Here is a 14,293-nt window from a genome sequence, read left to right on the forward strand (position 1 = left end):
AACAAAAGAAATAGTATTTTTCAATTCAGCTCCTACAAGTACTGCAGTGCAATCTCAATCATGAAAGTGCAACTTACAATGTAGTTTTTTTTGTTATATAACTGCACTCAAAAACAATGTAAAACTTTAGAGCCTACAAGTCCACTCAGTCCTACTTCTTGTTCAGCCAATCGCTAAGAGAAACATGCGTCTGACGAAGTGGGCATTTACCCACGAAAGCTTATGCTCCAATACATCTGTTAGTCTATAAGGTGCCACAGGACTCTGTCGCTTTTTACAGATCCAGACTAACAAGGCTAGCTGTCTGATAAGAGAAACAAGTTTGTTTACATTTATGGGAGATAATTCTGCCCACTTAATTAGTCACCTGAAAGTGAAAAAAAATGCATTAAATAAATTTGTGACTGAACTCCTTGGGGGAGAATTGTATATCCCCTGCAAGTAAAACCGAGCATTCTGCCATATATTCCATGTTATAGCAGTCTTGGATGATGACCCAGCACATGTTGTTCGTTTTACAACACTTTCACTGCAAATTTGACAAAACGCAAAGAAGATACCAATGTGAGATTTCTAAAGACAGCTACAGCTCTCAACCCAAGATTTAAGAATCTGAAGTGCCTTCCAAAATCTGAGAGGGATGACGTGTGGAGCATGCTTTTAGAAGTCTTAAAAGAGCAACGCTTTGATGCGGAAATTACAGAACCCAAACCACCAAAAAAGAAAATCAACCTTCTGCTGGTGGCATCTGACTCAGATGATGAACATGAACTCTCTCTCTCTCTCTCTCTCTCTCACACACACACACACACACACACACCCCATGTTATTTGCCAATCACTCTTCACCCTGTTTTTGTGTTCCTGCCTTTGAGGCATGAGTCTTGTCTTTTTTTTGGGGGTGGGGGGGGGGAGATATTAAAGTAGTGCCTGGAGTCCCAGTCCCATTGTGCTATGCACTATATGAACATATACCAAAGCAAGGGCCCTGCTCTGAAGAGTCTACATTCTAAGTAACTTTGTCATCTTATATGCTTGTACAGCACCAAGCACTAGGCTTTGGTTTTACTATGGTACAAACACAAATTTTAAAGCAAACAGAATTATTTTTCCAGTTTTATAGTAATGTTATATTTCTAGTTTCAAGAATTAAACCAAGCAGAAAAGGTCGTACCCCAAAACAAACCAAAACTCCAGACAGTCTTATCAGCTGTGTCTGCTGCATACCTAAGGAGATAAAGTATTTTTTTCCCCCACCTCTTGCCTTTTCAAAACTTGAAATCAGAACCAGCTTTCTAATTCTGTCAGCATATGGCTTTTCTTTGAAGCATTTAAGGCAATGAAAACTCACATGCTCCGTAACAGAAAGCTGGCCCTGGTTTCAACTTCGAAAGCCTGACGAACACTTGCAACATAGAGTGATGACAAACGCAAACACTGCTCATGCTTTAACTATTTTAAGTTTGGTAGGTATATATTTTGATATTTATGGAATTCTTCAGAAGTACCTAGAACACAACTATGCTACACAACCACCGTAGCAGAAGCTTTTTCTGAAACAATGGGTAATTTTTTTCCCCCTGGCAGAAGCCGGTCTGTTTTCTTAGACTTATTTTTGGCTATTATAACTGTACTAAGTTCAGTATGTATCAAGTCTATAAATCTCAACAGCTACCACATTGCAACATCAAAAGCTTAAACTTCAGCTATTATTCATCTTTCAATAATACTAGATATGAACAACGGCTAAATTACATCCCTCTGTCATCAACTTCAGCTGAAGTACTGTTGTTAGTGGCAGGAAAATTGCTACACTTCAGAGCAAATAAGGACTGAAGGGAAGGTGGTAGCACGATGGTGCAGTACTGTATGTTTAAAATATACTGTATAATGTCTCTCAGGACTGCAACCTAAAGCAATACCTGGATCAAAATGTGTCAAGATGAACACTTAATGTACCTTTCCCTGGCTCAGGAGGAGGCTTCTACAGCAGTTCTGCAAACAGAGCTAAAAGACATCTCAGGGTTAAGAAGAAAGATGAAGCAGCAATGATAATCCATAAAATCAATACCCTTCTCAAACTCTCAACTAAATAAATTAAATAAATCCAATGTAATACTTTTGTTTCACTCCTCTTTTATAACTTGCTTAAAGTCACTAATGCTATGAAAAATGTACATATACACAGTGTAAACACACTATGTAACCCAGTTTTCATGGTGGGCTAGATTCTGCCACTTATTCACACTGAGTCGTACCTTATGCCATTAGGGAGGCAGAATCTGTCCCTTTATGAATAAACTCATAATAGAGGTCAATAAAAACACCAGTCTGCAATTGTCAAGTTGACAAATATTACTGATTTCTTGATAACAATGGACTTCAGTATCACACCGCTTGAGGAGATCTACTCAGTTAATAAGGCCTAGAAAGTCTTTTTTTATAAGCAATAATGATGAAGGGCCAGGGCATTTCCTGGGGATTAATGACCAGCTGGGAGAGCTGATGGCTTGAAGCAATGCCTCGGGCCATTAACCCAAGCCAGTCATTAATTTCCCCAGGAAATGCCCTGGACCTTGATCATTATAGCTATATTATACAAAGGTAGCTAAAGGAGAAAAAGTTTAACATTGACTTTCCATTTAAAAATGGAAAGAGAAAAAAAAATCTATCCTACATTTATAAAGCAAAGATATTTTCATTCTGTGATATGTCCCATAAGAAAAAAAACGCACTTCTGTTCCAACTGATGCTGGAATGAGCAGTTAACTTCCCCCAACTATCAGTAAAGATTAATTTAAATCAGTTTTGTATAGAAAGCAAAATGAGTCTTTACTTCAGAAGTGAGTGTGTAGTTTGTTCACCATTAAATGAGCTAAACAAGGATGAATTGAATGTTCCCATATAATTACATCAAAATTCACGCTAACATTGTCACTGAGTGCTCATTTTCTTTCTTGATAAGGTCAAGAAAGAAAACATCCTGTGTCTCTTAAAATCTACTTTATATATTTCTGTCTTAATAGCCTGGCTTTTTGTCTGCAATTGTCATTGGTATATAAAAAAAAAAAAAAATAGAGCACTTAAACTTCTCCTTAGGTAAGCTTTATGTAAGTATTATAATAAGTAGTAGAAATTTCAAGGTAAGGCCTGGTATCAAACCATACAGTATTATGACTCAAGGAGAATTACATTAACTAAGACGAATAAAGTGGCCCATCTTGATAAAAGTAAAAGTGTGTTTATTCATACACGTCTGTCTGTCAAGCCTTATTCCCTTTGTCTCTTCCTTACTCATGTACACAGAGCTATTCTAAACTAAAATACCTTTAAAGTTTTAAAATCTCTTTCCAAGTCATAAGCCAATGAATGGGTAAGTTTATGGTTAAAAATATAGTGAACAGAGTTAGCTTATATCTGAAATAATAAGCTAGAACAAAAACACTATCTGCTCATAATCAACCCTCTAAGCTATTCAAAGACACCAGATATACACAGCAGGAGATCAAACTACAGTATTGCACTCAAGTGACCAAAACCCCCACTAGTAAGGAGAGGTCACATGTATTTTAGACAACATAAATACTATAATTCACAGAAAGATTCTTTTTTCAATTAGCCTTCAGGCTAGTTGATTAGCTGGCAAACTGTTTGAAAGGGTCAGTTTGTCCAGAACTGGTATTTCCACTTCGGAAACCGCTCAGGCATGTCATATACCTGTGTTCACTGAACAGTGCTCTTTCAGGCATATGACAGAAGATTATTGCTTGACCACCAGAATGTCAGAGGGTTTTTTGTAATCACCTACTGCAGCTTGCATTAAAAGTATTGCCCGAAACACGGAGTGCAACATAAGTGAAGAAAGTTTTACAGATTTAGTTAGAATGAATTCCTACTTCCAACTCAACAGTAAAAGTGCTCTTCAGTATCTCTTTTAATTAAGTGTCCTAAGGTAACTTTGGGTTTAAACACACCAAAAAAAAATAAAAATAAACGGGAAAGGATTGGGGGAAGGGTGCATGTGTGCAGGTGGAAAGGTTGTTGATGCATACACCAAGACCTATACCTATTCAATGTTTTTGACAAGGCTACTTTGCTTATATGAAACATACCTACCCAATCTGATCTCATTCCACAGCTACACTATGGCTAACTCAAGGAATTATGCTGTTACTATATATTTTGACATTATAGGACACGGTCTATTTTGATGCAATGATAACTAATGCAACTGTGCAAATAAAGCCAATTTACTTTTTTTAAAGAATGGTTGCCAGGAAACAGAGCTATTTTAATAAATACACAAGATGAATGCAATTGTCAATTAACTCTCTTGCAAACTTCTACAGTTTAAAATTACACCCTCCTTACTAAGGTGTAATTGAGTATTTTCTTGGCTGTTTCCTGCATTTATGAGGTTATTTAAACAACTCATTAGCACATCAAGAACACCATGCATGCTAATTATCTTTCAAATTCTTATTTAATATTTTGACTTGATTTACATAACTCTCACTTCTACTGTAAAAAGAAAACAGGAGCCTGCACAGTCCATTTACTAATCCTATTGTTCTGGGAACACAATTCTAAACTTTTGCTTAGCAGTGATTTGGGATTTCATACTTCCTTCTTCTCACAAACAAAGTGATTAACACTAAGCTTGCTCTAAGTCACAGAGAGCCCAAACGTGCAGCTAACACCAGTGCAGTTACTTAGAGAGCTCGGGGGGGGGTGGGGGGAGGGAGCACGGAAGTTTAGTAACTTGCAACAAGACTATTTCATGCCTATACAGTGAGACTTGCACTAGAGGGCCAAAGAGGCAGCAGCTGCCTGTCTGAAGTGTGGCCGCTCTGGGACTGCTCCCAGGGTGTGCACTGTGCTTTGGTCCTTGCAAGGGGGTCTGGTGTTGGCTGGAGCAGGCGGGGGAGGGTTTGGGAAGCGAAGAGGGGGTTGTGTATAGAGATGGGTCGGGTTTTCTTGTTACCTGTGTGGGGGAAACAATAGCAGGTGAAACTACTGTGGGTGAGTTGGTGCTTCTGTGCCCATTGGCTTCGGGGAGGAGGAGAGGCAGGGGGTCGTGTTTCACTGACACCACCACCACGGAGGCAGCGGCAGTAGCAGCGTCCAGGGGCTCGGCGGGACGGAGGCAGAGTCTTTTGGGGGACGAGGAGGGGCCGCAAGCATCCCCCCCGGCCGCGGCCGCCCCAGTGTACACCGCCTCGTAGAGGGAGCGCTTGGCCGGGGTCACAGCCGCCGCTTCTGCCTTCACGTGGGGGACGTCGCTGTCTTTGGGGAGGATGTAGGTGTTGGCTGGGGCGGGCGGGGGCCGGTGCCGGTGCCCGCCGTTGAGGATGGCCTGGGCGGCGGTGTAGCAGCCCCCTGCCGCCCCGGCGGGGTGCGGGTGGTGCCCGCCCAGCTTGGTGCCGATGCCGGCGATGCTGTTGAGGGTGGCGATGGAGACGGCGCCGATGCAGTGGTTGGTGTAGGTCTTGGAGAGCTTGGCCGCCTTGGAGAGCATCTGCATGCGGGTGCCCAGCAGGTTCTTGCCGATGGCCTTGTTCTCGTACCAGGTGACATCGCCCTCGCTGCAGTGGTCCCGCGGCCGCTGGAAGAAGGCCTTGCAGAGCGGGTTGCGCTTGGCCAGGTACTTGACGAAGCTGGAGTAGGGGCAGAACTCGGTGCCCGTCTCGTACATGCGGGGCAGGTTCTCCTCGTCGCTGCTCTCCGCCCGCTTCTTGCTCCAAGAGGAGGAGCGCGACTTGTGGTAGGGCCCCAGGGACTTGAAGTAGACGAACTTGCGGCCGTCCTCGTCCATGGCCAGCCCGAAGGAGTCCTCCTCCAGCTCGCGCTGGTTCTCGCGGCCCCGCGTGCAAAAGTACATGCAGGTCTCGAACCAGACCTTGTTGAGCAGCCCGAAGGGGCTCTGCGTGCTGAACACGCTGCAGGTGTACAGCTTGCGAAGGTCCGCCCGCGTGATGGCTTGTTTCTGCACCACCGGCCCCGCGCCCTGCTCCTCCAGCTTGCGGATCACCGCCGCCAGCGTCAGGTTGGCGGCGCGCAGCTCCGGGTCCTTGGTCAGGTCCAGGGTGCGGCAGTAGGGCGGCTCGTTGAGGTAGCGGTTGAGGGAGCTGCGGATGCTGATGAGCGAGGACTTGGAGTAGAGCTGGCCGCTCTTGGAGCGGGCCTCGGCGTAGAAGGAGCGCAGCACCCGGCACAGCGCCCCCTTGTCCATGGTCTCGAAGTCCGGGCTCTGGGACTTCTCGCTCAGGTACTCCCGGAAGATGCGCACCGCGTAGCGGGTGGCCAGCCGGGTGTTCTCGCTCAGCCGGGCCCGCTCGGGGCGCTGCAGCAGCAGGTCGGTCTCCGGGTCCGAGTCCTCCGCGCCCCGGGCGCTAGCGGGGACTGGGGCGCCCCCAACTGCTGCTGCCCCGATGCCGCCGCCACAGCCGCCTCCAAGGCGGCCACCACCGCCGCCGCAAGAGGAGTCCAGCCCGCCGCTGCCCCGGTCCATACTGATCATAAGGACCGGCTCAGGCTCCAGCGGCTCCTCCTCGCCGTCCCACTCCAGCCCCATTTCCTCCTCCTCCTCCTCTTCCTCGTCCAGTAGCAGGAGCCCCCCATCGGCGCCGTCCTCCTCGTCCCCCGTTATCTGCACCTCCTGGATCTCATCGTCGTCCTCCCCGTCCTCGTCCTCCCCCGCGCTGCAGTAGTGGTGGGGGCGGTGGGTGCCGCCGCGGCCCGGCGGCCGGTCCCCCCCATTGTTCTCCCCGCCGCCGCTGCCGGTGTTCCAGTCGCCGCCGCTGCCAGGCATTCTCGCCATATTGCCGTCTCCCTGCCAGTCCTCGGGCAGGGCGCATGCGCTATATTGGACCGCAGCGCTGGAGAGCTTTTGTGTTTAATGACCTTCAGCTACCGGGAGGCAAAGCTGGGCTCTTAAAGGGGCCGCGCGCTCCCAGCGGCGGCGGGGGCTGCCGCGCGGCGGGAGAGGGAAGGGAGAGCGCGGCGGGGGGAGGGCGGCGAGGCATGCGGCGGTGCGCGGTAGGGGGGGACGCCGGCGGAGCGAGCGCCGGCCTCAGCACCCAGGCTGCGGGAGCTACTTACCCTCACTCCCTGCCGGCCAGCCCGCGGGCTCTAAGTGATGCCTGGAGAGCAGCACAGCGCCCCCCCCCGCCCCTCATCGCCCCCCAGAGCCCGGGGATCCAGCCCCGTGCTGGGCGCTGGAGCAGCCTCTCGAGCGGGTAAGGAAGGGAGAGCGCGGGGCAGCCCGTTCCCCCCGGCGCAGCGAGAGCGGCAGCAGGTGAGACACGGGGGCAGGCACCGCACACGGGCGCCTCGGCTCCTCCCTGCCTCGCCGCTCTACCAAGCCCCCAGCAGCAGCGTGTAACTCACTCTCGGACTCCGGTGGGAGTGAAACTTCGTGTCATCACTTCAGCCTGGCTTCCCCTTGCCCTCGGTGCCGCTTCGGACCAGGCTTGGGTTCCTTGACACTACAGCGGCCGGGGAGCAGAGGCCCGGCTGTATAAGCAGTAGGTACAGGTCCTGCTCAAAGTCCTTTCCTAGACCGATCTGCTCTCCCCCCACTGCTAGCTAAAAACCGACTCGCAGCCTTGCTGCGGAGGGCTTTGCAAACAGCCCGCTTGTTTCCTGCCTTGTTGTTAAGAAACCAGCAAGTAGCACAGGAAGCCGCCGGGGCTAGGAAAACCCACACAACACTCCGCAGGCAACGAGGCAGTCCAGATCTATCCGGACCGCGGGGACAGGCAGCTGCACATACGCAAAGCACCGCACTAGCCTTGCGGAGCACAGACACCAACATTTTCCTAGGCTGCAGCTTTGTAAAAAGCCTTAAACTTATTTTTAGCTTTATCATTTTAAAACTAGATCCCACAGTGGCAAAATCCAACAGTTTGGTACCCTCTAAGCAGCCCCGAGTCATGCTCCGTTTCCCATTTCTATCATTCGTTTCCTTCTGATAAGTTTGTGAAATCTTCAGAATGTCATCTCCGTGTTGTTCTGATCATTTTTCTCCCTTCCTCTCACTTTTTCCCTACATTGTAAGCTTTCAAAAACTTAGTCAAAGCAGCACGAAAACATACGCAGCGTCTTCTTTTTACAACCCCCCCCCCCCAACAATATAGAAAGGAAGTGATCAGAAACTTTAAACACCATCACTACTTAATATCACAAATCTGGATAGATTAATTGAGGTTTACTCGGTGCTTTTGCTCCTCCCCTATCCTCCTCACTGACCAAAAATACCCTTCCCCCACCCTTTTCTGTAGTTGGTGTATTTTCAACTAGAACAAAGGTGGGAAGGAATCATGCGAAGACACAGACCAGTCAGAACAAGTACCAGAATACCCCAGATATGATTCATAGTTAAAAGGGGTGTCTGTGGATATTGTGATCCACAAAAGGTGATGGAAAGTTATAAAAACAAAATTCACTTGGGGAATGTCAATAATAAGGGGCTGGTTGTAGAGCAATTTTGTTAAACCGGATCACCTCTTTCCGAGATCGCACAAATGTCAGAAAGAACCCATAACACATTTTAACTCTAATAATAATTTTCATTTGTTTTAAAATGCCCACCTCAGTCTATTTGCAAGAATCGATCACCCTGTTAGCTTACCACTAATAATCCTCTCTTTTATAAACAGGTAATGTCTGGAGCCATGGTAGGGGGCAGTTTATATGGAGTTCAGTTCTGCAGTACAATGATCCATAAAAACTATGGCTGAATAATACAAAGCTAGTCTAAGAGGCAAAATTTGAAGGGGGGGAGTGCACATTCTTTAGTAATCTTATTGGAGCATGTGAAAGAATGATAGCAATCCTATCTCTCTTGAGAAGAAGGACTCTGCTTCTATCTATATATGGCTCACCTATAAGTAACTACAGTATAAAGTGTGATCATATTTTGACAAGGGACTTGGTAAAAGCAGGATCCGGGGGGTTCTACATGTAGTGTGTCAATTTCCAGATCAGAAGTTCTGAGTTTACAGGTGTGTGTTTTTGTTTGTTTGTTTTTAAACCTACAGCTTTGAAAGCCAAGATGGTGTTTTGTGTGTGCTTCACCACCAGAAATATTCAGTAGGCCAAATGATGCTTCCAATTACAGTTGTGCATGTGTATTGCCTTCACTTGGGCTGCATAGATAAAACAGAGAGCATAATTTGAACAAAATAGAGATCCTATTGCAGGGCTACCTGTCTCATTTAGTTAACAGATCTGTTGATCAGTCACACACAAAAAAATCCAATTTTTTCTTATGCTGCCATGTTTTTGCAGTAATGAGAGGAAAAGTTAAAATAAATAAAAATCATCAGAGAAACTGAATACTCAGAGAAAGCAGATCTGCCTAATAAAGTTTTGCCATTTTTGGTCACTTTTTAGACTACACATTCACTTTTACAGCCTTTTTAGCCTTGGTTCTATTTCACTGCATGTAACACATACATTTATATTAGAAAGTTACTGTGGGCTGAGCCCCCCCTCCCCCCCAAAAAAGATTACCATTATTATATTCTCTGAACAGAACTCTTTATGCTCAATGGAAAGCTGCTTTTCAGACCACCCTCCCAAAATAATTAATTTTTTTATTTGCACCTCCACTAACAGGTTAGTTACACCCATGTATGGCACAGTTCAGTTTATATTTCATCAGTAAGAATTTTCTAACTCCATTCAGCTAAATATTTGTAGGCAAAGCTTGATATTTCTCACTATACTATGAAGTTCAAATATGGTAGCATGTTCCTGATATAGATTCAGATTCAATACAAATTTAAGTTCCTCCTCCACTCCACCGCTAGTACTGTGGGAGTTTTGTTGGCTGTTGAACAGTTTGCAGCTATTTTTTGTCAGGTGATTTCTTGATATAGTTTTATAAATTGAAATATTTGCCCTAAGCTGCTACTGTGGGCGGTCATTACACCTGAAATCAATCTTAATTGCAAAATTGATGGTTGGTGATTAAAGCGGGTATACTAATCTGTAGGAAATTCTTTAATGCTGAGAACCAAGGACTTTTACTCTTTAAGCCTTCTAGAACAATTTTCAGTTTAAGTAATCCATATGAGTCACAGACCAGACAGCCAGTTATTTTACACAAGGCTAAGCTTCAGTTCCGTATAGCCACTCGAGGAGGAGCACATACATGAAGCTCGCCCAAGCGATAGCACTCTTTCTGCTGCACTAAAATTATTAACGGTAATTGCAATAGAGACAAATTAGTATGTAGAATTGATGTAAAAATTTTAGAACAGCTTAGACAAATTTGAAATAAGCACAACATGATGCTACAGAAAAAAAGCTTAACTACCATGCCCAAAATATAATTGAAAGGAGTATTGTGTTACACCAGAGTAATTACACAGGAGTCAAAGAAGTTACTGTGCTTACACTAATGTAACAGAGCAGAGTATTAAAGGCAGTCATCATATAGGGAGATTTTTTTTTTACTATCCAAATAATCTCCTGATACAAATAACTTTCTATCATCTGCTATTTGCAGCCCAGTCCTGAGCCAGAATCTACGAGACTGTACACAGAGGAGGACTTTAAGTCAGAACAGACATTTACAAAGCTGAGAGACTATGCTGTGGATAAGACCTGAAAGACACAAATGAGAAATTCTTCACCTTCAAAAAAAATAAATCTCAAGGGCTGGTGATCTGTGAGTGTCCTAGAGTTTATTTTTAAATGTAATTCCCATATGTGCTAAAAACGATTAGCTAATTAACAACTGACTTCCATTTTTAAAAATAGTTATTTTTATTGTTTAGGAGGATCACAGAAAACATGAATGCATGTATCTAAAAAAATTCAGTACCCCTGAGGGCAAAAGGAAGTAAAAAACTTATTTTTAAAATTTAAAAAAAGAAAAGCCATCAGCTTGACAGCTTCTATGTCTGGGTGTTCTTTCAATCATTGATTCCTGATTACAGGAAATCTACAACGTTGAGACCTGGAGTTGCATGTGGAGTCAAGTACATAATGAATAAGTAAGTAAAAGAACTTTGAGTGAGGTTGGAGAGGAGAAAGGACACACCGGGCAACCTTAATATAAACATCACTATATATTCTAGACACCTTAAACAAACAGGAGGGAATTTAGAGAACAAAAATAGTTTACAATGGATTGTAATTGGGGAGAAATTAACAGTTCATCTTGAATATGAGGTAAGAAGTCTTCCTGGAGGTGAGACTTAGCCTGCACAGGTGTATCCCAAGAGAACTGGAAGCCCTATTGCTCAAGACATTTAAAACTAGATTAGACTGTAGAGAATAATTCTACATTGCCCAACCCCCTTTGCCAAAGTCATCTAATTCTAACTGTCATGGTATTACTTAAACCATGATCAACGCATCTACTCCACCTTCCATGGAGCTCAAATCCCAGTTCTGCAATGAGCACTGAACATTGTAGGACTGGGGCCTATTCTAACATAAGCCCTGTGCACACTGATAAAATAATGTATATTCCAAGCAGTATTAAACACATTTTAACTAACAGGATGTTAAACACCAAGTAACACTATCAATGTACCTGCCCCATTGATGTTCACCACTGGCCTCAGTTTCCCTTTTTTCCCCCCCCAATGCCCGTAAGTATTCATATGCCACAGAACTAATATTCCAAATTGAGAAGTATTCCAAATTGCTGTAATAAATCAGTCTTGCTCCTGTCCTGATCCCTCTGCACAGGCAGCTCACCAGTTCTTCCCCAGGCAGCTATCCTTTTGAAGGCTGCTGTGAAAAGCCCCACACCAGATCTTTCCAGTTCCTAATCTCCTTCAACCTGAACTCAGTCACCGGTCCCCATTATTCTTCCTGGTCATGCGTCCCTTCTAGTCAGGTGCTTCATGGGGATTTCCCCCAAGAGCTAAATACACCCAGAAGTCCATCCTTAAAAGGCCAAGTGGTGTAATGGACATGCTAAGCCTATTTGAGCCCTCCGTAGTGTGCAGAGCCCAGAAGGGGATTCCATTTATGAAAACACCAACATTTTCCCCCTTAACAGAGGCTAGGGAGAAACAGAACACAAGGGTCACCTAAGTGGCTTGTGGAAATGAAGAGTGGGGGTGAGGAGATCAGGGTTCAGAATGAGGGATTTGGAAGGGGTCATTGAGAAGACACCCACTATTACCAAAAAGGGTGCCATCGAATACCACCCAGAGGAATTCTGCCCAGAAGTGTGATCCAACAAGTGTAAGGGGTTAGGTCCCTCCTGCTGCACTGAGAAATGGCTGTTTTGGGAAGTGCTAAAATGACCCTATTTAATCCTTGAGAAGAAGTGGGTTCCTCCCAGAAAAAACAAATGATCATCCCTGAAGGGAAGGAAGAGGTTGCAAAAAACACAAAAACAAAACAAGGATCAACTACTTATGGGGGACAAATAACGCAAAAACAGAGATGGGAGTGAGGTTACAGAGTAAAAACAAGGAATTCAGAGGACACTGAACAAAGACCCACAATGCCCACCACTCAGAGAACAAGTCATAGGAGTCAGTGGATGCCACCCAGTCGACCCAGAGAAACTCTGCTTGAATATATGAACAAACAGGTGACAGGAAATAGGCCCCCCAGTCCCAGATAATCCACCTCCTTGTCTAGCTTCTTCTTCCTGGATTAATGGGAGGTCATCTTGGACAATGCTAGAAGCAGAGTGATGAAGTCTCTGGACTTTGTGGGACCACAGATAGGATGTACATAAATAAAAAGGGGTGGGGGGATATGCAGCAAAACTTTAATAAAAGATTGTGGAAGAGGCAGAAAAGGGCCTGCAAACTGGCCCACTGTGGGTATGTATACTCCAGAGTCTCCCTCTGACTGCAAAAAGGCCAAGTGTTGAGGACTTCATGAACCATACCAAAAACACATCCATGGTCACAGCTCCACGGAACAGCCACCAACCCATATTCCTGGCAGGCTATGGAACTAAGGTGAAATGCAAGCTGGCTCACCATGGAGCCTCTCCTTTGGAAGGTAGTAACAGGTCCGGTCACTAGGCATCTGGGTGGGGTAGGAGGGTGAGGAAATGGATGGTATGGAACACGACTACATGCATAGAGTTGTTTAGGAGGCACGGTTCATTGACAGACTGTCTGGATGTCATTAAGCCAGCTCTGATAGTGCGCTGGAGGGAGCCAGTGGAACAGGCACAATGTGATGTGTTTACGCAGTAGAGCAGTGGCTTTCAAACTTTTTTTCTGGAGACCCAACTGAAGAAAATTGTTGATGCCCTGACCCAGCGGAGCTGGGGATGAGGGGCTTGGAGCGTGGGAGGGGGCTCTGGGCTAGGGCAGCGGGTTGGGGTGCAGGAGGGGATCAGGGCTCTGGACTGAGGGTGCAGGCTCTGGGGTGGGGCCAGGCATGAAGGGTTTGGGGTGCAGAAAGGGGCTCTGAGTTCGAGGGGGGACTCAGGGTTGGGGCAGGGGGTTGTGGCACGGACTTACCTCCGGCGGCTCCCGGTCAGCGGAGCAGCTGAGGTGCAGAGGCACTGAATCCTGGAAGCAGCCAGCAGCAGGTCTGGCTCCTAGGCGGGAGGTGGGAGCAGCACGCAGAGCCCTGTGTCCCCCCACCTAGGAGGCCCACTTCTGGGCCTAGGAACAGGTAGGGACTAGCCTGCCTTAGCTGGGCAACACCACCGACAGGACTTAACAGCCCGGTCAGCGGTGCTGACCAGAGCTACCGTGACCTGTGCCTTCCATTCTGTGACCCAGTACTGAGTCGCGATCCACAGTTTGAAAACCACTGGTCTACACATTTAACATGGAGATAGTTAAAAACGTTGTTTATATATTAAAAAACTTTTGATGCTCCTATTTTCAGCTGCAAAAGAAGGGGATGCATTTTTGCTCCCAAATATACAGAAGAGCTATGCTCTCAGGTCTCTTGAGCCATTTGAAGTAATATTTTATTGGTGCATTCCCATTTATAGAAGTTTTAGCAGCTTTTTCAGAAGTTGTTTGAGGTTACTATGGAATGCATTATTATTTAATGTTTAAGTAAATATTAATGTTTCAGCTTATATTTTTCTTTGATTCTGTGATGTTGACTGCAATTTAAAACAGCTAGCTGGTTTCTAGTATATGATAAGGGTTTGTTTAGTGTAGTAATTGTAAAGTGGTTGTCTTTGTTTTGTAGTGCACTTTAGGAGTTCCTTTTGTGGTGTCATTGTTGTGAGGAGCGCACCACTAAGTAGGGTTGCCAACTTTCTAGTCACACAAAACCAAACACCCTAGCCCCGCCCTTTCCCCAAGCCCACACCCCTGCCCCGCCCCCATTGA

General features: G+C 45.7%; 1 protein-coding gene across 4 annotated transcripts in view; it reads right to left on the reverse strand.

The window, feature by feature from the left end:
• Positions 1–14,293, reverse strand: part of KCTD1 (potassium channel tetramerization domain containing 1) — a 141,519-nt gene that overhangs the window by 85,959 nt on the left and 41,267 nt on the right. Inside the window, exons 1-2 of one of the 4 annotated variants that reach the window (XM_024202680.2) lie at positions 6,495–6,819; positions 4,984–6,422 (exon numbers count right to left, since the gene is read on the reverse strand). The exons of 1 other annotated variant lie outside the window; for it this stretch is intronic. In XM_024202680.2, the coding sequence (XP_024058448.1) occupies positions 4,984–6,422; positions 6,495–6,819 (1,764 nt within the window). Of the gene's footprint in view, positions 1–4,983; positions 6,820–7,100; positions 7,270–14,293 lie in introns of those variants that run through there. 2 more of the 4 variants (XM_024202684.2, XM_024202679.2) reach the window with 2 other exon arrangements.

Source organism: Terrapene carolina, unplaced genomic scaffold (assembly GCF_002925995.2).
Source record: "Terrapene carolina triunguis isolate 2854851 unplaced genomic scaffold, T_m_triunguis-2.0 Scaffold58, whole genome shotgun sequence".
In the NCBI taxonomy this organism is placed as follows: Eukaryota; Metazoa; Chordata; order Testudines; family Emydidae; genus Terrapene; species Terrapene triunguis.